The sequence below is a fragment of the Adiantum capillus-veneris genome, chromosome 19 (assembly GCF_014529385.1).
Source record: "Adiantum capillus-veneris isolate H3 chromosome 19, ASM1452938v2, whole genome shotgun sequence".
Lineage (NCBI taxonomy): Eukaryota > Viridiplantae > Streptophyta > Polypodiopsida > Polypodiales > Pteridaceae > Adiantum > Adiantum capillus-veneris.
In genome coordinates, this window is record NC_140949.1 from 152,214,205 (window position 1) to 152,229,596 (window position 15,392).

General features: G+C 42.2%; 2 protein-coding genes across 4 annotated transcripts; both read right to left on the reverse strand.

Moving 5' to 3' along the window:
• Window positions 1–4,285: 4,285 nt before the first annotated feature.
• LOC147435091 (uncharacterized) lies at window positions 4,286–7,452 on the reverse strand. Of its 2 annotated transcripts, XM_086491442.1 has the most exons (5): window positions 7,228–7,452; window positions 6,314–6,351; window positions 5,533–5,784; window positions 5,352–5,429; window positions 4,286–4,739 (listed from the first exon to the last, which is right to left on the reverse strand). In XM_086491442.1, the coding sequence occupies exons 3-5, from the start codon at window positions 5,575–5,577 to the stop codon at window positions 4,620–4,622; spliced, it is 243 nt and encodes an 80-aa protein (XP_086347568.1). In that variant the 5' UTR covers window positions 5,578–5,784; window positions 6,314–6,351; window positions 7,228–7,452; the 3' UTR covers window positions 4,286–4,619. The 2 variants fall into 2 exon arrangements, with proteins under 2 accessions (XP_086347568.1, XP_086347567.1); XM_086491441.1 differs by lacking the exons at window positions 5,352–5,429; window positions 5,533–5,784 and having other exon boundaries at window positions 7,228–7,451.
• Window positions 7,453–11,354: 3,902 nt separating this feature from the next.
• Window positions 11,355–14,190, reverse strand: LOC147435092 (reticulon-like protein B5). 2 transcript variants are annotated; one of them, XM_086490088.1, is made up of 6 exons: window positions 14,036–14,190; window positions 13,118–13,338; window positions 12,657–12,837; window positions 12,374–12,515; window positions 12,226–12,295; window positions 11,355–11,750 (listed from the first exon to the last, which is right to left on the reverse strand). In XM_086490088.1, exons 2-6 carry the CDS (start codon window positions 13,296–13,298, stop codon window positions 11,581–11,583), a joined length of 744 nt encoding a protein of 247 aa, XP_086346214.1. In that variant the 5' UTR covers window positions 13,299–13,338; window positions 14,036–14,190; the 3' UTR covers window positions 11,355–11,580. The 2 variants fall into 2 exon arrangements, with proteins under 2 accessions (XP_086346214.1, XP_086346215.1); XM_086490089.1 differs by lacking the exon at window positions 14,036–14,190 and adding an exon at window positions 13,445–13,932.
• Between the last annotated feature and the right edge of the window lie 1,202 nt (window positions 14,191–15,392).

Here is a 15,392-nt window from a genome sequence, read left to right on the forward strand (position 1 = left end):
CTGCCCCTATTGGGCATATCTAGCCCTACCCCTGTTGGACATATCCTATAATCAAAAAACATCCCGCACAAGACTTGTTGCGCCATAACAGGTGCACCGCACATACTGACCAACATGTTCCCCAAGAATGCGTTCTTTTCAAGTAACCTACAATCAGTGCATTCCAAGAGACGCCACTCCAAATAGTAAGCTCTCTCACATCTTATTTTGGCAACCCCTGACTAAGAGTATCAGCATGAATTTTATGCCCATATCAGCATCTGCGTAGAGCCATATGCCTTCAAGATGCACACACATGTGATTGCATCAGGAGAGGCGCGTAAGCGATTGCATCAAGAGAGAGGCGCGTAAGTGATTACATCAAGGGAGAGGCCCTCAATTTGCATCCGCTGAAAACAACCTAGAGATTTCTGGACCTGCTCCTGTTGCGCATATCCCGCAATCAATGAACTATAAGAGCGGACATTCTGGACAGGAAGCTCCTCAAGCACTTTCTATGCTTTCTAAAGTGCACCAAATTTGGCATACATATCAACCAAGGCATTGCCAAGCACGACATTTTTTTGAAACAACCCCAAACTAACAATATTAGAGTGAATTTTTGAAGTGCACCACATTTAGCATACATATTTACCAAGGCAATGCCAAGAGACCCTCACTTCGCATCTGTTGAAAACAGACAAGAGCTTTGTGCACTGCCCCTCTGGGGTAAATCCTGCAATCAGTGCATTCCAAGAGTCCATATTCCGGACAGGAAGCTCCTCGAGCACTTTTTGTGCTCTCTAAAGTGCACCACATTTAGCAGACATGTCAACCAAGGCATTGCCAAGCACATCGTTTTTCAGCAGCCTCTGGCTAACAATATCAACATGATTTTTGAAGCTCATATCAGCATCTCGCGTAGAGCCACATGCCTTCAAGCTGCACTCGTATGTGATTGCATCTAGAGAGATACCCTCTTTGCATCTGTTGAAACAGCCTTAAGCCCTCTGGCTTGTTGCTATTGCACGTATCCCAAAATCAATGAACTCTAAAAGACAACATTAGACAACAGCCCCTGACTAACAATATCAAAATGAATTTTTAAGCCCATATCAGGATCTTTCACAGAGTCGTATGCCTTCAAGATGCTTGCATAGGTGAGTGCATATGGACAGAGGCCCTCACCTTGCATTTTCTGAAATCAGCTGAGAGCTTTCTAGCCCTGCTCCTGTTGTATCTGGCAATCAGTGCACGATTTCTCTGTTCAATAGCATATTGCATAGAGCCACATGCCTTCAAGATGCACGCGTAGGTGATAGCAGTTGGAGTAAGGCCCTTGCTTCCCATCTGCTGAAAACAGCCCAAAGCTCGTCAAGGACTTGGTGCGCTTAGACAAGTCCACCACGCTTGACGTACATACTAACTAACGTGTTGACTAAGTATGTGTTTTTTTCAAGTAACCCACTATCACAAATATCAGCATGTATCCTGCTGCCTTGGTACAAATCCTTGTTCTTAGCGCAGTCTTTAAGTGAGCTCACAAAAGAAAGACTCATCTCTTCCTCTCTATGTTTGCTTGTGTGGTGGATATTGCTCTACCCTGAGAAAACGAAACTAGTGCTGCATAGAGAGAATCGAGTGTGTGTGTGTGTGTGTGTGTGTGTGTGTGTGTGTGTGTAAGTGTCCGTGCTCATACAAAGAGTGCTTTATGAATTACAACACATCTGGCATACATGTCAACCAAGGTAGTGCCAAGTAACAACGTTTCTTTTCTACATCCCCTGGCTAACAATATCATGTAATTCCTTTGCCCATATCAGCATCTTGCCTAATGCCACATGCCTTCAAAATACAAGAGTATGCGTTTGCATTTGGATAGCTACTCTCTCTTTATACCTGATAAAAACAGCCCATAGCTTCTTGGCACTGCCTCTGTTGGGCATATCCCGCGATCAGTGCATTCCAATAGACAGCATTCCAGACAGAAAGCACTTTTTGTGCTTTATGAAGTACACCTGTCGCATGCCGACCAAGGCAGTGCCAAGCACAAAGTTTTCTGTCAACAGCCCCTGAATAACAATATCATCGTAAACTCTTTTGCCGATACCAACATCTTGCATGATGCCAAATGCCTTAAAGTTGCACGTGTAGGTGATTGCATATTCTCTCTTTGCATCTGCTGAAAACAGCCCAGAGCTACCTGGCCCTGCATACCTTCAAGATGCACGCGTAGGTGATTCATCTAGACAAAGGCCAGCACTTCACATCTGCTGAAAACAACCTAGAGCTCTTTGTCCCTGCTCCTGTTGTGGGTATCCCACAATCATTGCATTCCAAGAGACGCCGTTTCAAACAATAAGCTCCTCAAGCTGCTTTTGAAGTGCACCACATTTGGCATACATATCGAGCAGTGCCAAGGACAACATCTCATCAAGGACTTGTGCTGCTCGGACAAGTACACCAGGCTTGACATACATACTGACTAACGTGTTGGCTAAGTATGTGTTATTTTCAAGTAACCCACTGTCGCAAATGTTTCATGCTGCCTTGGTAAGATTTGTGGCCCTGCATCAGCATTTCGTCTTGCGCAAGTCTCAAGACATGCTTTGTGGCACTGCCATCGCTTTTGCTACTCCTTAGCAGTAGCTCGCTCGCTTGCTCGCTCTCTTTTCTTTTTGCCTTTAATGTAAACCCCAATGAGCTGCTGCCAGGTGGCACAGCTCTCCTTGCAAGGTTCCCCAAAACGCTTCTACATAATCAAGGTAAAGAGGGGTGGGAGCATGTTGACGCTAGTTGAGCCCTTGCAGCACTGCCCCTTCAAGCCCTGCAAGAAATTTTGATGCACCAACTTGCCAACCTGCCTTTCAAAACGCAACTAACAAAATGCTAATCCTTTTGAGCGTTTCCAAGTGCCGCTCCTCTTCACCTCCTTCCCACGATCCTCTCTTCCTTGATCAAGTATCCATTAGCTCTGATACCATGTCAAAGTCAACAATGCGGAAGTGTAGAGACCATAGAGAGAGAGAGAGAGAGAGAGAGAGAGAGAGAGAGAGAGAGAGAGTCTCCTGAACCAATCAACCTTGGCAATGAATAATTGAATGTGTAATACAATGGAGACAAAGGGTTGCATATATAGCAACCTCAATAAATTGCCCTACCCAAACTTTGACAAATAATACTTAAAAGCCAAAATAAATAATGGGACCACATTGGGCAGTTCACTTGAGATGCCAAAACTCTAACAAGTCAATGTCCAACTCCTTGCATGCGAGTGAACAACCAACAGACCATTGACTTATTTACATGCATCTCATTAGAGTATGACCTAGCAGAACCATAGCTCAACAAGCATGGGACCCTCTTAGAACAAAGCACAACCAAGCAGCAATCACAATCCACTTCCCATCGCCTGACCGGCTTACTCTAGGCCATGAATTCCTTTGACTCACACATGCATACCCACGTCAAAGTTTGTTCATCACTAGCAAATACATTTGCTTTGCCGCTTCTTCCATGCTTCGTCACCACCTCTTCCATGCAAAATCACGGACTGAATGTCACACAAATCACACAACTCCTATGCACATGAAAGATTCTATCAAGTAGAATGAACTTTTTGAAAAAACCTACCTATAGGTTGCCATCACAATAAGTCGATCAAAAAGTAAAGTTTCAAGCTTTGATACGTAAAACATTATTGCATATAAGATGTTGAAAGCGAAAAAATTCTCCCCCTCTTCTCCCTCCCCAACCCCCCCCCCCCCCCCCCCCCCAAAACACTCGAGAGACCTCATGAGAAATCAGAGCATTGTATGTTATGTGACTTTAGGAAATTGACCTTAATTGCATGTGAAGTAAATCAATCTAATTATGCAATGAAAGTTGCATGATATTGAGGGAAATTATCTTCACAATTAAAATGGAAGGGGAAACCCTTCCATTATCAGTCGTGAAACAAGAAAGAACATTTTAACTCGTATGAAATTAATCGTCTTCTCAACTCACATAGAAAAACTCATCACCATTTTGGTCTTATGCAAATAAATTTATCCCCTTCACAAAGTCCTTTCTTTGGCCAAAAAGTCACCATTTTTGGAGACTGTGTGTTTGTGTGTGTGCGTGTGTGTGTGTGTGTGTGTGTGTTTGAGAGAGAGAGAGTTTCAAAGAAAAAAAAGGAAAAGAGAGATGTGACATGCTATTAAGAAACATCCCATAGGCCCTTGCCTATGACGGGCTAACAACTCGATGATCAAGACAGTATGCAGCAGGGCTAGAAAAATACATTTTTCCTAACCGATCAAAATAAGGGAAAACTTGAAATTCTTCCGATTTTTAGGTCAAAAGTTGAAGCTTTTGCCGGTAATTACACTAACACTTGTGTAAATTTATCGGTTTTCTCAAGGGCAAGCTCAAAATCTATTCGGGATTTTATAATGTCAACTGGTTAAAATACACTAGACCCTGAGTTTTTTCTAACTAGGGAAGTATAGCAAAGGGGCCGAAAAGCAAATAAAGCACAGTGTACCTTGAATTTCCATGATTGAAGAAAGCCCAATCGAAGAAGTCTACGATTCTCAAGATTGTTGACCTTACACAATTTTGTCCCACAAGCACTACATGCAAAAAAGTTAGTGCTACTAGAGAATTTGACGTCGCTTGCCATCTCGCTTGCTGGCTATCCTAATGTCCCTGATGAATCGTTCTTGCGATCGTAGCCTTCTAAGCATTTCTTTTGCCCGAGCAACCCTCGTCTCATCCTGCATTCTCTCACTTCTTTAGTTTTTCCATGGCAAGCAATACACAAGAAGTTTTGGACAAATTCTCACAATAATTCCCACATTGTGACTTACCTCAACATCATGAGCTTTTGTGAGGGAGGCACCGCATACCTAGCTAAGTACGATTGGGACAGGGACCGCCGACCCGGTGGGGGGGCCGGTGGTCCCCTACCCCCAATCGTTCCTAGCTCGGTATGCGGTGCCTCTCGAGCAGAAGCTCATGATGTTATGCATTGTATGAAAAACACTGACAAAGACTCAGTTTTCCTACATGAGAAAATTTATATATCTTCTTGTGGTACTGCCACATGCATATCAAGCAACAAATGCCCTCTCAAATGTACACAATTTTCTAAGGAGATTGTAAAGAAACATCGGTTTTAATCCTAACTCCCAAATTAACGGCACAAGACTCTTTGCACTTGGGTATTTGTAGGCATCAAATAAATAATTTCATTCCGTCAGACTAAATAGCAAGCATGCAATAGGCCACAAACATGCAATCACAACCAATTCAGAAAGCAAAAACAACCTCAGAGACATAATCGCTTGTACCGTCGACACTCTACGATTGTTTACATAGCTATGTACCTTTCTGATGAGAAACATTAAGTCATCCATTGAAAGCTTTCCTCTTCTTGACTGAGCAACGTCGAGTGTCTTATGAATCTTTCATAAGACACAAGTAAGAAATTCAAAATCTTCGATCAACACATGCAGTCACATGCCATGGTTTGAACATGCAAAAATACAATGTATGCAAGCGGCTCACCATCACAGTTACGAAGTCAATCACCATGTCTTCAACTAGCAACATTGTGTCAAGAAGTGGCTGCAACAATACAGTTGCATGCTGAGTCGCACACCATCACATGAAACTTTACACAATTTCTCCCGCATTTGGAAGGACAAGCAGAAGAACGACAGGAAAAAGATGCCATCAGCCCAGGCTTTATCCCCTTGAATGATTTGCCAGCTTGAATCTCCAAAAAAATGTCTGTGCAATACCAACCCACATCTGCATCTGACAATCGTTGCAAAAACCTTAACTAGTCGACTCAAACCAACCAACTGCATTTCGGAAGATGTAGGATAGCAAAGAATGTAGCATATTCTGCATCTTTCCACCTTTAATGATGACTATCTCAGTCTACATCTTTCACTACATATGGTTATCTCCTTTTAAAAACCGCAGATGTCGCACCAGGGTTGGAAAGAGCACAGAAAAATCTGGTAGAATTGCTTGGCTGGCTTCCCATATGCATGGCAGGATAAACAAGTCTCCATGTTACATGTGCATTGCACCCCTTTTAGTGTTTTTTGGTGCCTGCATGTCATCTTGCGTATTGCACTTTTCGGTGCAAGTGGGTGAACTTTACGCTCGTGTGCGCCCCGTGTGTGTGTGTGTGTGTGTGTGTGTGTGTGTGTGTTTCGAAGCATCAAAATGCTCCGTCTTTTGTACTTCTTTATTGTGGGTTTCCTCACTTTGAGGTTTCCCACTTGTGTGTGTGTGTGTGAGAGAGAGAGAGAGAAGGCAGAAAAAGAGTGCTTACTTTTTCATAGTCTCCATATCCATACATCATATCGGTCACTGTCGAAAAGAGCAGATCCAACCACAAATTTAGTGAAAGAGATGCGTGCTATCATTCACTCTTCAAGTTTAAGTTCTACATAGAAGAATCACATGTGAAAGAAAGAGGCAGCAGTAATGTAGCCGGTCATCCCCGATTGTGAGAAGCGAGGCAATGCAGTCCCTTAATCTCGCCTGTGATTGGATACACCAGCCACTATGAGAATGGTGTATAAGTCCAGACCCGCATAGAGGGTTTGCAGACCAAATTTGAGTTCACCAAAACAATGTTACTACTGCATCACAGTCTTGTTTGAACAGACTATGTTTCCAACATGAAGCTTGCATCACTTTCCAAAAAATTGTAATCAAAGCTGCAGTCAGACCAAGCGAAATAGGTCTGGTCTGCCTTCTTGGACTCCTCCCAACACAAGAAGTTTTGAACAAATTCTCACAATAATTCCCACATTGTGACTTACCTCAACATCATGAGCTTTTGTGAGGGAGGCACCGCATACCTAGCTAGGTACGATTGGGGCAGGGGACCGCCAGCTGGCCGGGCTGGCGGTCCCCTGCCCCCAATCGTACCTAGCTAGGTTTGCGGTGCCTCTCGAGCAGAAGCTCATGCATGATGTTATGCATTGTTGACAAAGACTCAGTTTTCCTACATGAAAAAATTTCTATATTTTCTTGTGCAAGATAAAGAAACTGACATTCATAAGCAAAGAAGAAGACATAATCGGTCCATGGTTACAACTTGGGGTTATCTGACGGCATGATTTGTGCCTTAGAAGATATGTTCTCTTCGAAGTTCTCATCGATGTATCATGGTGCCTTCCTGTGGATCTATCACAAGTAAGCAGCAGTAATGGAGAGAAGAAGAAGAAGAGTACTCACACTCATTAGCCGGAAAAGCCCGAAGCTCCCGATTAGGACCGCGCTTCTTACTCCTGGATTTTCTGAACTTTTTCATTCTGACAAAGCAGACCCACGATCTCTGAGTGAGTGTGAGAGAGAGAGAGAGAGACATTTGCTGCGAGAAGTCGCAACCTTCAAGTTCAAATGCCAATCTTCTGAGATTCCACGTTAAGTGAAAATGTGTTTTCTTTTTTAATGGCAAGGAACTATCATTGCCATTTCAACACTTCTCAAATGGAAAAAAAATCGACAAGTTCTATTATTTGATACCATTAATTTGGTTTAAGATATTTATCAACCAGGAGAAGAGACATCAAATGAAGCGCACGTGCACGTGTGCGCGCGCGCACAGAGAGAGAGAGAGAGAGAGAGAGTTTTCATCAAAGACCATTAGCGTTTTGAAAGGTATACTAGAAGCTTTGTAAGTGAGAGTATAAAGGGATGAAATGCGAGGGTGCTCCTCGAACGTTATTTAAGGCAGATCTTGTGCCAAGTTTTGGTGGCTTCGAGAGGCAAAAGCAAACCAAGAGCAACCAATGGCTTTGGAAAATGGATCAAGTAGTTCCCCGTTAGCGGCCTATGCTCAACCACAATTCTCAACGAAATCAAAAAATTGTTTGTCTCAAGATTGTGAAGCCAAAAGAAAATGGGCAAGTTTGTTAGAGGATAGAGACAAAGGCACGCTTGACAAGGACAATAATACCAATACTCAATTAGCTGCCTCGGTACCTAGGAGGTCCAACCACCAATGGTATAAATGCGACACGACGCTTTGTTTGGCTCTGGAGTTTGAAGCCAAAGACAAAAGCAGGAACTCACAAAGAGACAAAGACAAGGTAAGCTGGATAGAGATAACGGTAATAAAGATTTGACAGAGGAGATCGGTATGGCACATGTGGTGGCGTCACAATGGCCATGGTACCAAATTTTCTAGTCAGAGGGAAACTGTTGCCACTAGTTTTAGCCAAAGAGAGGCTTGTGAGTAGCAGAGTGGGGTAAGAAGTGTGCTATATAATTAATTTGGACCCTTGTGTTGGGAGTTCAAGTTATCGGTGTTTGAACCCGTAGGTCAGAGTTTAAGGCACATGCATATGGCAGGGAAGCAATCAAACGTATCTAAAACACTGTGGATGAGTACACCAATCCATTGTTGTTGGTCGGATCATGGACAGGATATGTTCCGCAGCTCATTATCTTGGAGTATTATTTTTTGGACGTGATGTGTTCAGAGTTCACAAATGGGGATTCTTAGACGTAGTGTGGTCTACAGTTCAAATTTCCTAAAAAAGGCAATTGATGCTCAAGATGGAATTCTTCTAAGGTACAAAGTTAAGGGTAGCAAATCCGAGGTGTATCTAGCATGTCCGATCTTGGTTGGGTGTCCATGGTAGCTTCTTCATCGACTTGGTCTCACTATTTAAGTCCACTATGAGCTGTAGAGAGGATGTTAAGAGTTTTGGCATCTCAAGTGAATTGCCCAATGTGGTCCCATTATCTGTTTTGGCTTTAGATATTTATTTTACTTATTTGTCAAAATGTGGGTAGGGCAATTTAGCGAGGTTGCTATATATGCAACCCCTTGCCTCCATTGTATTACACATTTAGTTATTCATTACCAAGGTTGATTGGTTCAAGAGACTCTCTCTCTCTCTCTCTCTCTCTCTCTCTCTCTCTCTCTCTCTCTCTCTGCCCTTGGTCTCTACGTTTTCTCATCGTCAACTTTGGCATGACCATCAATCATTGAAAAGAGCACGTTGTTAGTATACTTACAATGCCCACCTATCATTTTATTTTTGCCCACCACAATGTAGGTTGCACAGTTTGTAAGGCCCCCCATATGAGGAGAAGCCAAAGTGCACATATTCCAGCTTACATGGTGATGAGGTTTTTATTTATGATCGTGGCTGGGTACGGAGCAAATTTAGAAGCCCGAAAATCTACTCTCCTTGCTACAAGATCTTATTTTCTGCATTTCTTACACACATGTACTATTTTGGACTTCATAATGGGGTAGCCAAGTGTTGATTTCCTAATGCATTCTATGCATTGTGCGGAACATATCCTAGGCAAGCTCTTAGAGGTATCCCCAATCTGCATGCATTGTTAAGTACGGAGCTTAATTCATCCCTTGTAATTTTTTACTAAAAAGCGCACGGAGCTTAATTCATCCCTTATAATTTTTTACTAAAAAATGCACATTTTTAAGGCTTCTTTTATGAGGAGAAGCTATCGTACGTGAGACAAAATTACTCGTCGAAAAACCAATAATTCACGTCCGATCGAAAGCAGACGGAATATTCCTTTTTGTTGGAATGTTATGACCGAACGGTGGTCGAAAAGTGATCGAGAAACGGTTGATCGATGGTTAGTAGCCGAAAATCTTTGGCCAGTGAACAAATTTTAGGCAGACTTGCCTACGGCTACACATGGGCGCATAGAGGAGTTTCAAGTGGGCTCGTCTACCTAAGGATGGCCACACGTGTGCATGTGAGAGTACTCAAACTTGTCTACACAAGGAGGTGTCTTTCGTGAGAGAGGACAACTCATTTAGGCCTATAAAAGGCGGCCTCTTCTACACACAAAAATGCATTGAAACATTGTGGAGTTGGTGAAGCAAGGTGTGTATGTGAGTTGGTGAAAGAGAGTGAAGCAAGGCGGGAACTCCACTAAGGGTTGTTAATCCCTTTGTAACCTAATTCTAGCTTGACCGAAGCACTAAAACCTTCTTTATTAACTAGCTTAGTTAGCAAGGGATTGCTTACTATATACTTAGATTCACCTAATATGTTGGTTGGTTTGATGGTGTACTACTCGGTATCTAATCAACTAACCGGAGTAGTGTATTTTAACCGGCTAAAATCATAAAATCCCGGCTAGATTTTGAGCTTGCCTTGAAGAAAACCGGCAAATTTACACAAGTTTGTGTAAATATCAACAAAAGCTTCAAATTTTGACTTGAAAACCGATAGAATTTCAAATTTTCCCTTTATTTTCTTCGGTTAAGAAAAATGTATTTTTCATGTCCTGAAGCACTTCTTTATGAATTTTCATTTTTTTGCAAAAACATGGCATGGTCCTAGATCTTCCTAGGATCAATGTTCCAATTTCATATGCGAAATCTCTCTTCTAAGAAAATGCATCGTTATGCATTTCATAGCCATGGTGGCATTATTGCTTCTCATAAGCTTCAATTGATGTATACTAACAGTTAACATGCTTTTTTCAAGCTTCAAATAATTTGTATATGGTTTACAAAATTTGAGCATTGCATATAGTTTTGTTGCAAATGTAAGCATTGGGTCTGCAAGATTGAAAGCTTGTGAAGTAATAGAAGATGAAAAGCATTTAATGTGTGCAGTGATGAAGTTTAATCACTGAATAGACATAGAGAACCACGCTCGAAAGGGTGTTTCAAAGCGCAAAAGATATTTTTTCCATCATTATAGTCATGCTTAATGTTTAATGTTTACTATTTGTCTTCCGTGCTCGTCTATGTACACACGCCTAAGTACTGTATGAGGCAATCAAATACAATTGCTACCTTCTTTGACATTGTTCATTATCATCCCCTCTTAAGTTTGTACCCAGATATGACAAAAGAACCCAAATATAACACCTGCACAAAGAAATGCATTTAACATATAACAGTGGGAGAGGTCCATCTAACATGTCCTTGCTAATCATGTGTGAAACTTCACGCATGCTTCGCCTCACGCTAAGTTTGAATAATATTGTAGACTGCTGGATACAAGGCTAATCTGCACATAACTTATTATACCTCTTACTAGTGTGTGTTGGGCATGTTCTTGTATAGAGCTAGTGCACACGAGCTTAGAGGGGGCACGAGCTTTCGCTGTACACCCATCTACGCACTCGTAAATTGTATGCATTACCCATATGGCTATCAAAATTTCTAGGGACAAAACAAAGAGAATACATTTCGTCTACACATGATGTTAATTCCCATCACTTCCTCCTCATACAGTACCAGGAGAAACCCACCAAGGATATTTCTTATCCTTACAAGATGGTTACTAAAACCTCAACCAAAATGTTCCACAGGCGGACATGAGAGAGAGAGAGAGAGAGAGAGTCGACAATCGCTCTGGTAAACATGCTTTTCTCAGTTATTCTCAACAACAATGATTTAGGTGTCAAAGAACTGCTTGCTCATAGACAAAAGTTGGGTGTGCCACAGATAAGTTATCATACATTTTCAACCAGGAGTCCATTCAATACAAGAGCTCACAATTCCACCAAGAGAGCAAACGCGATGCGCCTCTATTTACATAGTTGCTAATTTTTTGCATTGCATACTGCATACTTAAAATCTCACTCCGCTTTCTTCACTTTTGGAATACCCTTAGAAAGCTTACTCAGATAATTTGCATCAATAGTCCGATATTGATTATGAGCTTCTTCGTATGCTCTTTTTGCATAATAATCTACTTGATCCTCATATTTTTCGTAGAGAGCTGGAATAGTATGAGACACCACAACAGCTGCAGCAGAAGCAAGGAATAACTCAAGAGCTATGAAAGAATTTGGCATGCACAAACTCTTCTAAAGCAAGGAGATAAGTGCCACTAACATGCCATGGCCGTATGTACCACGCATGAAATGCAGAAAAGTGAAAAGACATACAGAAGATGTCAGAGAATTCGCACACATGGAAAATTCGGTGGTACGTTCACAATAGAAGGTGGGCTACAATCATATGGATTGGCAATACGTGCATCTATCACACTCATTGGCAATATAGCTCATAAGCATGTGCAAAGCGTGAAATGCAGAAAAATGGTTCACACACAAAGATGTGTATGAAAGAATTCGCACATGCAAACAATTCAGTGTTCGGGACTGGATAACTACACTCGCATGCATTGGTAATATGCAAGTGACAATAAGTGCATAAAGCTCCAATCATCTTACTAAAAGCATGCAGAGATACTCCATAAGTAATCAGAATCTCATTACCAAGGTACACCAAAGTTAGAAAATGGAACCAGCCACCGACAACGGACAAGCCCCACAAAACTGCTGCCACCTGGTCAACAAAAAAAAACGCTAATCTAAAACAACTATTAAATATATATTGGATGTGAAGCAATTTCACAAAACCCACCTTCAGTAGAAGTTTGAAATCCTTTCCTAGTGCAAGATCATGCACAACAGCTAAAACCTTGTTGATCTCTTCCCGGAGTGTTAAAGCTAGGCTTCTAGCTTCATCTTCAGAGAGGTGGAAATCGGGGAGGGGAGGAGGGGACCTGCCAACCACGACCGATGATTTGCATAATCTTCAATATGATTGGAAAAAGATTAAAATACCCCAAAACAAAGAAATAAATCCAACCAGAAAAAAGGTTTGAACTTGGCATACAGGAAACAATGCAAGAACATTTTCTTACCTGTTTAAAAGAGCTGCAGCATTAGACCAGAGGAATAAGGTGCCGAAAGTAATCATTAGCAAAGTTGACAAAATTGATAGCAAGGTATAGCCAGAGTGCTCCAACACAAAGTAGATGACAGAGGCTCCACCAAGAATGCCAGCTGACATCAATTTGTTTTTCCAGAGAAAGGCATCGGCAGCTGTCATACAGAACAGATGAGCCTATTGAATACATACCCCGGCATATACGTAATTTCAAGCCTATCCTCTAAAATTGAGAGAGACTGCATGCCTACATCGCGAATACTCACAACCTTAAAACCATCAAATCACCTGCTGAGACGAAAAATCCAATCCTCCAATTTTCAAACCTCTCATCGCGACGACTAAGAATTACAAGCGTGCACCCTCCATAAGTGTAGCTACCATCCATGAATTAAATTCATTACAATCCGAACAAGCAAAGATAATGTTGCTGACCTTTTCCACCACCAAGAAGGTCGTGCAGTGACCTTTGCCTGTTAAAGATGCGATTCATGGAAGGAGTATGGGGTGGTTTCTCAGCAGCCTCGGAATGACTAGAAGCTGGCAAGTCTTCAAGTTCCTTGGCCACAGCATCTGCCACATAGTCTACTTTAGAATCTGGTGTGTCGGTTGACATGACTGGAAGGCTTGTCGTAATCAAAACAAGGATTTTCACCCTGCACGATGCCAAAACCACCCCAACAAAGGCCTTCTGGTATCAGTTATATTCGCAATGGGAAAAACAAAGTTGGTGAAAAAATATGCCGAGACACAAGCACACACCACGCAGACAAGGCTGTAGGGAGCTGAAGTAGGTTAATAATCTGGACTTCGACAGAACCTCTTCCCCCCAACAAGGTTTATGGGCCCTTCTGCTCTTCTTAGATGATATGTATACACAAAAAATGTAGCTTTCTATTCTAGAAGGCAACAATCAACAGAGACTGCCATTGAAATATCCAAAGCACACCTGAATTTTTTTTTTAATAGAAAAAATTGTTGTTCCAAAACAATAGTTCTTCTTGGAATTTTTTTGAAAGGTGGAAGGGAGTGTGGAAACCACAAGGAACACCTCAAGCCTCCGGCACAATGAGAGCTGCAAAGCTAATGGCATGATATTTGGGCCAAAGACAACAAACACCCCCCATGAAATGAAGCAAAATTTACGAGCCTGAAAACAAGAAGTCGACTTCCTATCAACAGAAACCAAGCTCGTGCATGATGGTATGGAGTCTACAGAGACGGATCAGCAAGCTTTGAAAACAGGTAAAGACACTCTCTCTCTCTCTCTCTCTCTCTCTCTCTCTCTCTCTCTCTCTCTCTCTCTCTCTCTCTCTCTGACAACACAGACAGACACGCGCAGATGGAGCGTACCTTTAAGAAATGCTGGAGCTTGTTGATAAACCTTCCGAACCAGAAGCGCGATGGAATTATAAGCAAGGCGGCACGCACAGAGTGTTAAAAGTGAACGTGGCAGAGAGGGTATCCCATAGGTAATTCTGGAGGGCTTTGCTAAAATGTATGCCACCCTGCAGTCTGCCCTATGCGACACATGTCCTCTACGCAAAACACAATGCAATGCCACTAAGAGCTGGGTCACCCAGGAGGAATTAACACTCCCCCTTGGTCGCACCCAAAGTGTGCACCCGCGAAAGTTGGAATCTGCAACACAACCAGTTACGCTTTTTTTATTACATAGTGCATCACATCAACGACCAATGTGTGACTCCACCACATAAAGGGCTGCCACTGGAGCTACTACCAACACACAACCACCTCAATTGACTGGTTGCTTGCTTCCCATCCAAAGGATTGCAAGCTTCTCCAGCTCTTGTGCAATTTCAACATCTACTCATTTTTGTATAAGAGAGTGTGTCGACTCCTTGCAATTGTTCTAGAAATACCACCAGCATATCTCAAGCCGGTTCAGGATGAAATCAGATCACCATTTCATCACTTGGTTCTTCGTGAAATAACAACAAAGAGAGAGTTTGAGGATTTCATTACCTTGATATTGCCTCTTCTTTGAGCTACGAGCTTTGCACATTGCACTCCATTGTATGAGGATACCATCGACCATGCCCTTAGTTGATGGTGCATAGAGCCATGCTTATCTATTCATTGGTGGAACCACTTCGTGCTCTATGTTCAATTTCATGCAGTAGGGTTTACTCCTTTGCCCATTCCAAACAAGCGATCCACGACCCCGTAGACATCAATAGGAAGATTGCAATGTGTGAATCTCGCTTCTACTACTCTTTCCACAAGTATCACGGTCCAATGAGAATCCTTGCCAGAAGGTATGTTCCTTTCCCAATCGTTGATCTCCCGATACGCTATGGAAAGGCATTTGTATGCCTACCACCAAACCTCTTTAGCACAAAGTGCAACAATTTCCACCCACTACTCCTCGACGCTTTTTATCTTTTGATACAAGTCCATTGACCTGTATTTGTCGTTGTTGTGCTTCTTGCACTCCAAGAGAATGCCTCGTCGAATGGAGTGTGCAAAGTTGTGGGACTGATATGATGACTCCATAGCGCCCACCATTGCCTCATTTGATGTCGGGGACATGAAATTCAAATTCATTGCTTGGTTGTGCGAAGACAAGGACGACGCAGTAGGTCATCTAATGGCTAGAGCCTGAAGGGGGAACAAAATGAGAAAGGGTTGTTGAAAGACATTATGCACCTGCAACGTGACATTATGGTTTGTCAAGACTTTTGTTTAT